This window comes from Phalangium opilio, unplaced genomic scaffold (genome assembly GCF_054372755.1).
Source record: "Phalangium opilio isolate 3A_F unplaced genomic scaffold, DU_Popi_V2 ptg000053l_1, whole genome shotgun sequence".
In the NCBI taxonomy this organism is placed as follows: Eukaryota; Metazoa; Arthropoda; class Arachnida; order Opiliones; family Phalangiidae; genus Phalangium; species Phalangium opilio.
The window spans coordinates 5,072,082-5,087,767 of record NW_028324172.1 but is presented as its reverse complement, the minus strand read 5'-3'; the positions used below and the strand labels follow the sequence as shown (position 1 = coordinate 5,087,767).

General features: G+C 34.0%; 1 protein-coding gene across 1 annotated transcript; it reads right to left on the bottom strand.

The window, feature by feature from the left end:
* Positions 1-11,004: 11,004 nt before the first annotated feature.
* Positions 11,005-12,300, bottom strand: LOC149673213 (uncharacterized). The gene is made up of 2 exons (XM_089840287.1): positions 11,610-12,300; positions 11,005-11,536 (listed from the first exon to the last, which is right to left on the bottom strand). Exons 1-2 carry the CDS (start codon positions 11,749-11,751, stop codon positions 11,106-11,108), a joined length of 573 nt encoding a protein of 190 aa, XP_089696413.1. The 5' UTR covers positions 11,752-12,300; the 3' UTR covers positions 11,005-11,105.
* Between the last annotated feature and the right edge of the window lie 3,386 nt (positions 12,301-15,686).

Sequence of the window (15,686 nt, the reverse complement as noted above, 5' to 3'; positions counted from 1 at the left end):
TAAAATTGACTTACTACATCCCTTTTTCCAACGGTTCTTTGTTATTTTCCTTTTGGATGAATAATAGTAAACTTCGTAAGGTATGATGTCTAAAAGTTTTGATATATACCTTTTTAATTGAATATTATAATTTACACCATTTTGTGTCTAATTTTGGATTTTAAGCCCTTTCCGGGACCTTTGACCCAACGGTTTTTCATGTTTTTTGCTTTAGGTGAAAATAATGCGATTTTTTGAGATATCGTATAACGAAGTTGAAATAGCTTCGTATTTTTGATATCTTCCTGTTTAATTGATATTTGTGATAAATAAAATTTTTTGTTTAAATTTGACTTACTACATCCGCTATGAGGACCTTTTTTAACGCTTTTTCATTATTTTTCTTTTGGTTGAATAATAGTAAACTTGGTTAGGTGTCGTAACTAAGATTTTTGATAAATAATGTACTATATATAAGAGCTGTGCGAGTCTTGATTTTTTGGTTTCGAGTCGAGCCTCCCGCCTCTCTATTTTCGGTTTTCGAGCTTCGAGCCGAGTCTCGAGTTTCTTATCCAGCATCGAGCCTTTAGCTGCATGTTGAAAATATGGTTTCGGGCTTTTATCGCGCCTTAAATTTCTATGGCGAGCCTTAACTACTTTCAATTTTAGATCTTAGTTTTCAATGCTAGTGTTTTATACATTTAATTCCTTTTCTTAGGAAAGAACACTTAAGTCGTAAATATAACAGATATACTTTTTTTGACCATAAATACACTTGAATCCTATTATCACTTTTGTAATTCCCTTTAAACAGAGAAAAAAACCGCATGAAAATTGTTAATGAATTTTCCCATATTAGATGTAAAAGTGACAAATTAAACTTAAAATTGGATTTATTAATAATAATAATAATTTTAGAATACCACAAAAAATCGAGCGGTTTTAAGTGTAATAGGAGATAGCTCGTGAAATTTTCGACGAAAAAATGTATAACCGTTATAACAAGGGTCCTCATTACGCGTATAAACAGTCAAAATTAAACACAAAAAGGGATTAATTCTCAATTTGAAAAATAGAGGTATATATCAAAAATTTTAGCCTATTTTAAGTACACCATTGGGCATCTATTTAGATATTCTAAAAACATATGAAAACCCTTGGAACAACGATCAGCATAACGGACGTAAACAGTTAGAGACAAGATGGGACATTTCTGGCTATATTAAATGTTTTATACCTTTGAAACAAAATTTCAAAATTCTGTGCATAGCATTATGAAAAAACTAAAAACCGTTGATTCTGGAGGTAAAAAGTCAATGTTAAAAACAGGTCCAGATTTATTCTAGATTTCAATTAAACATTATATCTAAATTATGATTCTAATTTACGGCATGATTCAGAATCTTAAGAAATTATCTGGCTTGATCCAAATACTAAAATAGATTTCATATGGAATTATTTGAAATTTCAATTTAATATGTTTATATATTAAATTCGAGGTTATTTTCAGTGCGTTGTACCTTAGGAGATTTAATAATTTTCAAAAAAGAAAATTTAAAAATCATGAAGAAAAGGGTCCCAAAATCGAATGTAAAACCTCAACACCAAAAACATTTTCGATTGATTTTTAAGTCTAATGAATTTGGAAGATAGAAGAAATACCTGGCTTGATTAAGTGTGATATTCATCTAAAGCAAGACCACGAAAACCTGTAGGAAAAAAGGTCCCCATATCAAATGTAAAAACTAAAATAAAACACAAAGTGTGATTTATTCTCAATTTAGAAAAACATATGTATATCTGGATTACGATTCTTACGTAGTGCATTACTTGATAACTTCAGAAATTATCTAGATTAATAGAAAGTAAAAAAACATGAAAAATCTTTGGAACTAGGGTTGCCACTGCGGATTTAAAAAGCCAAAATTGAATTTTCTATTTATTTCAAAGAGAATTGTATATATCAAAAATGATGGGTAAATTTTAGTGCGTTGTACGACACCTTAATAAGAAATATAATGAAAAACCGTTAGAAGAGAGGTCCTAATACCGGATGAAGATAGTCAAAATGAAACAAAAAAATTTATGTATTGTAAATTTTAATTCAATAGGTAGATACCAAAAATTCAACGTTCTTGCGATACCCTAAACCTTACGAAGCTCACGTATTTTAATCGAAAAAAATTATGGAAAAACGTTAGAACGAGGGGCCACATAGCAGATGTAAAAATTGAAAATTACATACACTATGCGATGAATTATACATTTCAATTATAAAGGTATATATCAAAAACTCGAGTCTATAGATATTTCTTTTAAATCGAACTTATTGTTTAGGATTAAGTTGAACCCGGTCCTTGGTCAACCTCAAAACATAGCTCATTTCTATAATGGGCACCATAGTGTCAGCCTTTTGTCCAATTCTGAGATTGCCTATACCTTTGATGGCTCGTTTGACGTGCGCTTGTAAGTTTCGATAGAAATGTATCCCTTAACTCTTAATTTGAAGCGGTTCCTCGGAATCCACATAAGCAATAAACTTCCTCATTAATAGTAATATTGTCAATTTTTCTTTCCCAATTTTGCATAATTTCGATCATTGACTCCAGGAAGTAATGTTTGTTGAGTAATGTCATCAGAGAGCTCAACATCTCCATTTGGAATTTTAAGAATTTTCATCAAATACAAAAAAACTTCCAAAGTCATTAAGAAAAAGGGTCCCAAAATCGAATTTAAAAACTCACACCAAAAACATATTGGATTGATTTTAAAGTCTAATGAATTAGGAAGATGCGAAAAATACGTATTTTGTATGTATATGTATTATTATTATGTATAATTTTCATCTAAAGCAAAGACCACAAAAAGCTGTAGGAAGTGAAATCCCCACATCGAACGTAAAAATTCAAATAAAACACAGAACGAGATATATTCTCTATTACAAATAAATGAATCTCTGATTACGATTATAATTTATAATTATTTATTACGTTTATATTTATCTAATACGTTTATAATTATTTAATACGTTTATAATTATTTAATACGTTAAGAAATTATCAAGACTCATCGAAACTAAAAAACATGAAAAACCAGGTATATATCAAAAGTATGAGGTTTAATTTTGTGCGTTATGCGATACCTTAAGAATATGACTAATTTGAATCAAAAACAAAGGTTATTGAAAACCGTTCCCGAACATAAATTTGGCGCTGTTAAAAAGGTGTAAACTATAGCTGTTTTTAGAATAGTTGGCTGAACCTTCTCTGAACCTAGACTACATTTGACTGCAGACTAATCCCGCGAATTATTTAGCTAAAAATCGATCTGCATTTTTCTGCTAAAGTTGATTAAGAGCTGCACTACAGCTGCTAGTTCAGCTTAACTGACTTAAATCTAGCTGCAAAAGTAGCCATATAGCTGCAGGTATTAAAATTCTGTAAATTGAATGTTTCTTTGGACCATTTTCAAGTTATCGCTGTTAGATGGTTGGAAAAGCTTTGCAAATAAGTCAAATTGATGATACTACAACATGACTGAAATCAAACTGTAATGGTAGCCCATGTGATATGCCATAATATAGATGCACTCAAGCTCAGTAGGAAGGAGTTTGCAAATCTCATTGACTGGAATATAACAACAAATACATCTGTAAGCAGCCCTTAAAATAAGATGCTGTGAAGAAAAGCTTCTATGACCGTGAAGAAGGCTCCTGCGTTTGGGATAACTTTCCTTAGCGCTTTTAATTTGTAACTAATCTTCCGGTTAATTGTTTTTTGGGAGAGCTAATTTTTCAGTTTATAATCGGACTGAAACAATTATAAACTGCTCACGTGAAATTATTGTCTAAGTATTTTTTAAGTTTCCTTATTTAGTTAAAGGATTGAAAACGAAATTTAGATATTTTTTCCCACTATTTCGGTGCTAGGTTCTTTACCCGCGTCCTATCTTTTCGTAGCTCGAAATCGTTCTGATTATTTTCTCTTTTTTTTAACCCTCTGACCATCTTTGTCAGAGGTTGACGCTCCTCAATTATTTGGGAACGCCTCTCCCAGGTGGCAGGTTCATTGGAACCACCGTGAACTCTTTTTGAAAGGTTATTTTCGATTTCAAAAGAGCTCTTCTTTAACCCTTTAATCCTTAGAACCTAGCCTCGCTTTTGGGTATTTTTATTTACTTTAGGTTCAAAGGTTAATACACTTTTGTAGGCTTAAATATATACAAGGTGACAAACACGATATACAATGATTTCAACTACAATATAAATAAATAATAGAATGCACTAAAGCTCAAATTTTGACCGTAAATTATACGTTTTTCCACATGCTGTATCTTAAAAACAGACTTTATGAAGCTGTGCTAAATTTCTGCACGTAATATCTGTCAGCCAATTAAAATGATCGGTATAAGGGCTAAAATAGGTTAAATTACATGAAGTTTTATAATTAAAGTTTATCACTATAAACACACTTCTATGTGATCTTGTGTCTTTTCGTTTACATGAGGGCCCTGAAAGGGATAGAACAACTATAACGGTGCTTCCAATGGGGCTTCAGTGATTAGCTGTAAGTGAGTTGCAAAAGGGCTGTAAGTAGACTGCAGTTTGGGTGGAGATACCTGTCAGTGGTCTTTAGCCGCTTTGGTTTATTGCATGTTTAAGTGCACTTGTACCAACGTGTATTACTTAATGTAATTCATTGTTACATGGAATACTGCAGTGCCCTAAGAATCCTGCAGAACAGACAAGTTTTCATTACATTCATTCATCCCATCTTAACCGGGCACTGGGTTTATAGTAAGGATTATTCTCCTTAAGTGAACTGGCAGTAGAAAGAGCTTCGGGGTGTGACACCTTATTAGAAAGCTATCATAGGTGGTGTTTGAACGTTTAAACTATAATTCTGATATCAGAATAGTAATTTTTCATTCTCATTCTAGAACATTTAAACTTTACATCTATTATTAGAACATTAACAGAATATGGTTTAAAGACGGAAAATTAACGAGATATAGTTTAAAATCGGTCCATTTCTGAATCATATTCTGAAAGCAGAACTTTAGTTAAAGGGTCTGATAGTAGAACATAACGGTTCCATGTCTAATTCCAGAACATTGTTGGTTTAATCTAGCTTTATGGACAAACCATTTATGGTTAATTTTGACTGAATCAATTTTCAAACCATAATACACCGAAATTTAAACTATTACGGGTATGATGTTTTAGTTTAAACAATGAAGAGACCATTTTTTGACCTCTAGTTTCTACAGTGTGTAGCGAACTGAAAGTGGGCTGGAGCGATCATTAAGTAGAAAAGTAAATCATATTATAAATTTATGTTAAGAAACTGTATAAATTGTACAATATATATATATTCTATAGACTTTCCATTAAGGTATTGTAGAAAACAGTAGAATCACAATTCAAACGCCTTTACAAGATTTTCTGAAAACTTTAATAGAAAATTAGCAAAACTCGTATAGAAAGTTGTGGAAAATAAGTTAAAATAATTTATAAAATTTCTATAGAATATTAACATAACACTTACAGAAAAACGCATGGTTTCTGTTTTATATAAAATCTTTAAAATGAAGATATAGAAAGTTTATAGATAAGTCCATAGATATATCAATTGGAATAGAGCCCCTTACGCACTACACTCTATTGAATTTTATATATTTTTATGGAAATTTCATTGAACATTTTCGTACGGGCAATAGTCAGTGAGAGGGCTTCAACTGGACTTCAATTAGCAGAGGCAGCGCTGACCCCGATTCTGCTATATTTTAGCCAGCTGGTTACCGAGTTGCAGTTTATATATATATATATATATATATATATATATATATATATATATATTGGATTCATTGCTGCACTATTGCTGCCTGATATCCCAAACGCAACGATGAAGAAAATTATTCTGGTTTTTTTGGTAAGGCTCGTATCCTTTTTGCAAGCCCACATTTGACTGGTGTAAATATTACTTCCACTTTTGTGCATAGAAAAAAAATATAAAATAATTGGAGTTTTATTTTTACTTTTACTTTTGGCCAGTTTTGGGTATAGAAAAATACGATTGAATTGAATTATCAATGCGATTGTCAGTTCACGTAAGTACTTTTAATAAGTGATTATATTATTCAAGTGTATTTATAGTCAAAAAAGTCTATCTGTTATATTTACGACTTAATACTGTTCTTTCCAAAGGAAAGTAATTGAATGTATAAAACAGTAGCATTGAAAACTAAGATCTAAAATTGGAAGTCGTTAAGGCTCGCCATAGAAACTTAAGGCGCGATAAAAGCCCGAAACCAGATTTTGAACATGTAGCTCGAAATCCAAAAAATCAAGGCTCGCACTGCCCTTATATACAATGCATTATATATCAAAAATCTTAGTTACGACACCGAACCAAGTTTACTATTATTCAACCAAAAGAATAATAATGAAAAAGCGTTAAAAAAAGGTCCTCATAGCGGATGTAGTAATTCAAATTTAAACAGAAAATTTTATTTATCACAAATATCAATTAAACGGGAAGATATTAAAAACACGAAGCTTTTTCAACTTCGTTATACGATATCTCGAAAAATCCCATTATTTTCACCTAAAGCAAAAAACATGAAAAACCGTTGGGTCAAAGGTCCCCATATATGAAAACTTTTAGACACCATACCTTACGAAGTTTACTATTATTCATCCACAAGGAAAATAATTAAGAACCGTTGGTATCAAAACTTTTAGACACCATACCTTACTCAGTTTACTATTCCACAAGGAACATAATAAAGAACCGTTGGAAAAAGGGTCCCTACAGCGGATGTAGTAAGTGAAATTTAAACTCAAATTGTATTTATCACAAATTTCAATTAAACCGGTAGACATCAAAAATACTAAGCTATTGCTACTGCGTTATACGAAAACTTAAGGAATGGTATTATTTCCAACTAAAGCAAAAAACATGAAAAGCCGTTGGTTCAAGGGTCCCCACAAAGGATGTGAAAATCCAAAATTAGACACAAAATGGTGTAAATTATAATTTTCAATTAAAAAAGTATATATTGAAAATTTTAGATACGACACCTTACGAAGTTTACTATTCACCTGAAAAATAGTGTATAATGGGTGATATTAAAATTACAATTTAACAGGGATATATCGAAAATTGATTTTATTTACTTACAATGACTACTAAAAGGGCCGGATTAAGCAATTTTGCACCCGGGGCCGAGATAGTATGCGCCCCCTTAAGTCGGTATAAACGGAACAGCAAATGTCCCTAAGGGGGAATAGTTAAACTCAATGCGCCCCCAACAAGCCTTGCACCCGGGAGTCAGTGCCACCTTGCCCCCCCCCCTTAATCAGGCCCTGACTACTAATATTCATCAGTAAGAAAAATAATGAAAAACCGTTTGAAAACGGAAATAAAAGTTTAAAGTTAAAGAAAAATGAGATGCATTATGCATTTCAATAAAAGAGATAGATAATAATAATAGTAATCTAAGCTTTGTCTACCAGGGCCGTCTTAAGTGTTATATGGGCCCCTGGGCAGTGCAGTATATTGGGCCCCCTAATCCCCTATGCAAAACTAATTAATTTTCCTCCAAGAAAAGTATACAAATTAAACAATCAACGCAAAATCAGAAACATTTGCGCACTTTCTTGAAAATTCCTTTACAATTGGATTATCTTATGACAAGAAATGTAAAATGAGTATTACGTGACAATTATCGGGCCCCTGTTCTTGAGGGGCCCCTGGGCCAGTGCCCAACGGGCCCAATGGATAAGACGGCACTGTTGTCTACGAAGGGATTTCCACACTAAGCCTTTGGCTTATTTACAGGTGGATCCCTTTACAACGCATAGAGGGGTGGTGGCTAGCCCCTTTGCCACAGCTAACCTACAGCGCCCTATACTAACTATTACCGTTAACCTCAGCAAGTTTTGACATTCGAGGCTCATTTAATGTGTTATACGATACCATCGGAAATTATCCAATTTTTGTCTAAAGCAAAAACATAAAAATCTATTGGAAGAAGGGTCTGTAAAACAGGTGTAAATAGTCACAATTGGACAAAATATGGGATCTCGGGTTTGAAAATTTGGATTTATTTTGAATTCTAATAAATTAAGGAGATACAAAAAGTGTAAGTCAAGATAAGTCAAAAATTGTTGGAATTAAAATATTATGGATGTAATAAATCTAAGAAACACAAAATAGAATTTACTCTAAATATCAATTAAACAGGTATTTATCAAATTTATGATTTTTTAAGTGCAATATATAATATCTAGCTACAACCTAAATAAAAAATATGAAAAGCAAACCATTGGAACACTTTGCACTTTCTTAAGGAAGTAAAAAATTAGCATTGAAATGGGCTCTTTGAATAATTTAATATAAGAGGAAGTTGTTAAAAACCCTATTTTAAGTTTAATTAACGATGCCTTTCGTAAATATATCCTTCTAGCCTTTGTCATTCTTTAGAGTGTATTAGATTATAAAAATTGAAATATATTATACAAAAACGAGTTTTTCTTCGCAGTCCTTAAAAAAAACTGTACATATAGACAATCCTTGGCGACACTTTTTCAAACCCACAAAGGCGCAGAATTTAGAAATTATTACTGTATTACAATTTGAATATAAGTTTAATCAATACGAGAAATTTGGTTTTAATTGCGTAGTTCAAGCATTCACTATGATTGGAAATTTTACAACAAAAACGTCTAACTCGCAAAAAACTATTCACCTCGTAATGTTAAGCTTCAAAGTGATTAAAATTACGATTTCGGATTCAGCATAAATAGAAAATCCCTGTGCTCTAACCTATTTTACTGTGGAAATGCATAAAAAACCTTTCTTTTAAAAAATAGTTCTTTACAAATTTAATTCTTGATTCGAATATCGAACCGAATTTTTTCCTCTCAATCCATTAAGCTATATTATATAATATTCACAAAATTCTATTTTTGGCTATAAAAAAATTCAAAATATTAATGCGGGGGTGAAAAGGGATTCAAGCTGGATTGATATTTCTCTTTGCATGAGAAAACTCCCAATTTTTAGCTTCCACAATTCATTTTTTCTCTGGCGCGCGTTACGGTGAGCAAACGAGACGAGTTTATAGCCCTTTCGCCCCCCTCCGTCCCGAACTTCTGAGTTGAGACTGAAGCTCGTTTATGTTTCTCTCTGCGCAAGCGCGACGTTTTAAACTTATCTTCCACAGATCGATTTAAAAAGGGGGTTTAAGCAGACAGAGTGTACCCCTTTCCGCCGACGTATTACCCCCTTTCTCACCGGATCTATCTCTCTATCATTCTACTGAGGACTGCGGCCCCCTTTGACGCCCCTTTTGATATCGGTCTATATTCGTTAAGTACCGTAGCATTGGCTTTATGCAGTTTTCGATTATCATTAAATTATCTGAAACTTATTATAATATATACTGATCTTCACCATAAAATAGTGGGTGTCTGCTATTTGTCCCGCATTTTTCCGTTAAGCAAAATCCAGCACTGTGAATCTGGAGCTTTATGTTTTTAGTATATCTATAATGGAAAACGGCATCACTGTGTTCTGAAATATTTCCCACGATGTGTAGTACGTAGTTTCCAAACAAAGAAGTTAAAAGAAAGGAATGGAGTCGGAAGTCAGGGTTTGGTTTGAATAACAACTTCCAGTAAGAAAACGTGGCGCTAACAAGGCAGTAGGAATGTAGCAACGACAGTTTACTGGAAGGCAGTTTCCAAAAATCCTTAATTCTTGAATCCTTTTGGGTCTTCAGGTGTTTTTGTTATACTGCGGAAGGCAGGGATCAGGAAAAGTTTCTATTCCTTACTTTTATATTATTTATTCCAACAGACCTTAAGCATAAGCATTCATATGGATGAATAAAAGTTAACTTGATTGTCGTGTTAAAGATTGTCGTGTATAGTATTATTCAAAAAAACCTTTTACTTGAAATTTAAAATTTACACCATTTTGTGTCTAATTTTGGATTTATAAACCCTTTACGGGGACCTTTGAGCCAACGGTTTTTCATGTTTTTTGCTTTTAATGAAAATGATGCGATTTATCTAGATATCGTATAACGAAGTAGAAATATCTTCGCGTTTTTGATGTCTTTCTGTTAAATTGAAATTTGTAATAAATAATATTTTGTGTTTATATTTTAATTACTACATCCGCTATGGGGACCCCAATCCCGACATTTATTATCTTTCATATGGATGAATAGAAGTTAACTTCGAAGGTTGTCGTGTATACAGGGTGTTACAAAAAGATTTGTCACAAATTCAGGGGCGCATTCTACGGGTCAAAACAAGACTAAGTCACCAAAGAACTATGGTCCAAAACTGAACACCCGCGGAGATACGGGCCATCAAAGTATCACGTAAAATGCGATGAATTTTCCCTTCAAGTGAAGCGACGAATTTGGCTTAACCATATTGTTTTCAATTAATTGGTCATAATTGAAAAAGATTTGATATTTAAGAAACGATCGATTCTGGGGGCAGAGCTGAAAGCATTTTAGACCAAAAAATTAAACATTTAATTTGGTAAAGTGTTTTAATTTAGCCTAAAGTTACAACGGCGTTTTCAGATCGCTGTAGTTGCTGAGTGGCTTGGTTTTTCATTCATTAAAACGATGGCCCATTCAACTTCTTTGTCAAGTCAACGAGTAAAGCGCTTTTACGTGTAAGCAAGAGCTTCTAGTTATTGGAAAGATGTCGTGACAACGGCATGAACCTAGTAAAACCGGCGTTTTTAACCAGATCGTGGTATTATTACCCAATCTCGCATGTCTGTTATCGAACCCCTGTGGAAGTTACGTTTGCCATCGAACATTCGTGGATATCTGTGTCGTGGGACATTGTTCTAAGACAGATTCACTATCGGCCACGTATGCAATAAATGACGCATACGGCGACAAACGACCAATGCTATTTCTCACGTGATTGTAAATACTGTATGACGCGTAATCCTTCGAAAAGTAGTCGCTTAAGTACATTGCTGCTAGTAATGATTGATAACTACACCTGCTAGATCAAATGTCAACTAGTACATTACAATGTTTTTTAAAGGGTGCAATGAGCATCGAAATAGTATTTTATCAATTAAATTTCACAAAACTTGTTCAAAATGTTGTCCTTGACCTCTTACGCAAGCTTCTGCCCTCTTAACGGAAGACCCACGAACTCGTTCAAAGATTCCTGGTGTATTTCTGATGGTTTCGCATGCCTCAATGATCCGTCGACTTAACTCTTCGATGTTTGGAACTTCCCTTTGGTACACCATGTCCTTCAAATGACCCCAAAGAAAGAAATCTAAAGGGTTGAGGTCGGGCAAACCAGCTGGCCAAGCAACAGGTCCTCCACGACCTATCCACCTTCCAGGATAGGTGGCGTCCAAATGTGCCCGAACGTCGCGCCTGAAATGAGCGGGAGCGCCATCGTGCATAAACCACATGTCGCGCCACTGAGCCAAGGGCAAATCTTCTAAGAGTTCCTGTAGCGTTTCAGTTAGAAATTGGAGATAATGTTGACCGTTAAGTCCTTGTGGGAGCAAGTGCGGTCCGATTAAAAGATTACCAACAATACCGCACCAAACATTTAAACAAAATTTTACTTGATGACTTGCTACCACGATGGCGTGCGGGTTCTCTTGGCGCCATTGATGCATGTTGTGAGAGTTGATGGTTCCGTCCTTGGAAAACGTGGCATCGTCGGTCACTAAGACCATGCCTGGAAATTGGGGGTTCGCAACACATTGGTGGATAAACCAGTTTGAAAACTGTAGCCTCCTTGGATAGTCATCTGGATTTAAAGCCTGAACCTTCTGGTAGTGGTACGGGTGAAATCCGTGATTGTTTAGGTTTCTCCAAACCTTTACATGATTTACATCAAGTTGATCTGCCAGCTTGCAGGTACTGGTTCCGGGATCTCTTTGTAAGATTTGCAGGACTTGGTTTTCTAAGTTTTCGGGTACATCTTGCGGTCTTTCAGCTCCACCCCTTCGCCGTAGTTGCCCTGTCTCTCGCAAACGTCGATCTACCCAGTCGCGGCGCTACATTAAGACTAAGTAGGCTATAGCCTACCTGACAATTAGACAAGGGCCCCAAAATTGAGGAGGAGGGGCCCAAAAAACCTCAAAAACTGAGCAATGAAAGGAGAAAAGTTTGGTAGTAAAATAGCTCCAGGTTAATCTGCTATGTAGAATGGTAAACATTTGTTTAAATTCCGTCTCTAGAGGCGACTCATCGCCTCCCAACCCCACACAGCAAAGACAGCTCCATCCACAGTCAGTCGATGAGTCGACTTTAGAGGGAAAACTTTTATAAGCATTGACCAGCCATAGGGTAAATGTTCAAAGTTGTGTGTAAGAAAAGAATTTTATGGCACTTCAGTTTGAACAAGCATAGTCTCTTAATGCAACGAAAGTCTCTCATAATGTAAAACGCTTGCTTAGCAGGGTGCCCTACCTGTTCATTGAATATAAGTAGCAGAAAATAGTTATCTGGTGCGCAAAAGAGTAAACAAAAACGGACAAGACAATCAGACATTGAGAAACAAGGAAAAACAATGAGAAATTTCTTTAAAAGAAGCAAAACTGATTTAGAATTAAGAGGTAAACGTTAAAATATAATATATTAATTCTTATTTATTTTTAATTGACTTATGATATTTAATTAGAAGGGGGTAGAAAGTTGAAAAATCCTGCTAGGGGCCCTAAAACTAACTACCTTCAGCCTATACTGAAAAAAATTCTGGCGCCGCCTCTGGATCTACCGCCTCGAAAGTTTGACGACACGGCAATCGTCGTTGAGGACACATCTCTTGGTAAAGGCGCCTGGCTTCTAGCTTTGCCGAACGCTCGTCCATACATAAGGTGCATATCGGCTAGCTCCTCGTTTGAATAATTTTCCAAAACAAATGTTTTTTAATTGGTCTATTTTAAGATCCTTTAAAAAACATTGTAATGTACTAGTTGACATTTGATCTATCAGGTGTAGTTATCAATCATTACTAGCAGCAATGTACTTAAGCGACTACTTTTCGAAGGATTACGCGTCATACAGTACTTAAATCACGTGAGAAATAGCATTGGTCGTTTGTCGCCATATGCGTCATTTATTGCATACGTGGCCGATAGTGAATCTGTCTTAGAACAATGTCCCACGACACAGATATCCACGAATGTTCGATGGCAAACGTAACTTCCACAGGGGTTCGATAACAGACATGCGAGATTGGGTAATAATACCACGGTCTGGTTAAAAACGCCAGTTTTACTAGGTTCATGCCGTTGTCACGACATCTTTCCAATAACTAGAAGCTCTTGCTTACACGTAAAAGCGCTTTACTCGTTGACTTGACAAAGAAGTTGAATGGGCCATCGTTTTAATGAATGAAAAACCAAGCCACTCAGCAACTACAGCGATCTGAAAACGCCGTTGTAACTTTAGGCCAAATTAAAACACTTTACCAAATTAAATGTTTAATTTTTTGGTCTAAAATGCTTTTAGCTCTGCCCCCAGAATCGATCGTTTCTTAAATATCGAATCTTTTTCAATTATGACCAATTAATTGAAAACAATATGGTCAAACCATATTCGTCGCTCCACTTGAAGGGAAAATTCATCGCATTTTACGTGATACTTTGATGGCCCGTATCTCCGCGGGTGTTCAGTTTTGGACCATAGTTCTTTCGTGACTTAGTCTTGTTTTGACCCGTAGAATGCGCCCCTGAATTTGTGACACATCGTTTTTTAACACCCTGTAGTATTATAAAAAAAACCTTTTACTAGAAATTTAAAATTTACACCATTTTGTGTCTAATTTTGGATTTTTAAACCCTTTACGGGGACCTTTGAGCCAACGGTTTTTCATGTTTTTTCTTTCTACTGAAAATAATGCGATTTATCTAAATATCGTATAACGAAGTAGAAATATCTTCGTGTTTTTGATGTCTTTCTGTTAAATTGAAATTTGTAGTAAATCACATTTTGTGTTTAAGTTTGAATTACTACATCCGCTATGGGGACCCCATTGCCAACATTTTTTTATTATCTTTCATATGGATGAATAAAAGTTAACTTCGAATGTTGTCGTTTTCAAAAAAAACCTTTTCCTTGAAAATTAATATTTACACCATTTTGTGTCTAATTTAGGATTTTTAAACCCTTTACGGGGACCTTTGAGCCAACGGTTTTTCATGTTTTTTGCTTCTAGTGAAAATAATGCGATTTATCTAGATATCGTAGAACGAAGTAGAAATATCTTCGTGTTTTTGATTTCCTTCTGTTAAATTGAAATATGTAGTAAATCACATTTTGTGTTTAAGTTTGAAATAATACATCCGCTATGGGGACCCCATTCCCAACATTTTTTTATAATCTTTCATATGGATGAATAAAAGTTAACTTCGAAGGTTGTCGTGTTTAGTATTATTCAAAAAAAACTTTTACTTGAAATTTAAAATTTACACCATTTTGTGTCTAATTTAGGATTTTTAAACCCTTTACGGGGACCTTTGAGCCAACGGTTTTTCATGTTTTTTGCTTCTAGTGAAAATAATGCGATTTATCTAGATATCGTAGAACGAAGTAGAAATATCTTCGTGTTTTTGATTTCCTTCTGTTAAATTGAAATCTGTAGTAAATCACATTTTGTGTTTAAATTTGAATTACTACATCCGCTATGGGGACCCCATTGCCAACATTTTTTTATTATCTTTCATATGGATGAATAAAAGTTAACTTCGAAGGTTGTCGTGTTTAGTATTATTCAAAAAAATCCTTTACTTGAAATTTAACATTTACACCATTTTGTGTCTAATTTAGGATTTTTAAACCCTTTACGGGGACCTTTGAGCCAACGGTTTTTCATGTTTTTTGCTTCTAGTGAAAATAATGCGATTTATCTAGATATCGTAGAACGAAGTAGAAATATCTTCGTGTTTTTGATTTCCTTCTGTTAAATTGAAATTTGTAGTAAATCACATTTTGTGTTTAAGTTTGAATTAATACATCCGCTATGGGGACCCCATTCCCAACATTATTTTATAATCTTTCATATGGATGAACAAAAGTTAACTTCGAAGGTTGTCGTGTTTAGTATTATTCAAAAAAAAACCTTTTACTTGAAATTTAAAATTTACACCATTTTGTGTCTAATTTTGGATTTTTAAACCCTTTACGGGGACCTTTGAGCCAACGGTTTTTCATGTTTTTTCTTTCTACTGAAAATAATGCGATTTATCTAAATATCGTATAACGAAGTAGAAATATCTTCGTGTTTTTGATGTCTTTCTGTTAAATTGAAATTTGTAGTAAATCACATTTTGTGTTTAAGTTTGAATTAATACATCCGCTATGGGGACCCCATTCCCAACATTTTTTATTTTCTTTCATATGGATGAATAAAAGTTAACTTCGAAGGTTGTCGTGTATAGTATTATTCATAAAAAACCTTTTACTAGAAATTTAAAATTTACACCATTTTGTGTCTAATTTTGGATTTTTAAACCCTTTACGGGGACCTTTGAGCCAACGGTTTTTCATGTTTTTTCTTTCTACTGAAAATAATGCGATTTATCTAAATATCGTATAACGAAGTAGAAATATCTTCGTGTTTTTGATGTCTTTCTGTTAAATTGAAATTTGTAGTAAATCACATTTTGTGTTTAAGTTTGAATTACTACATC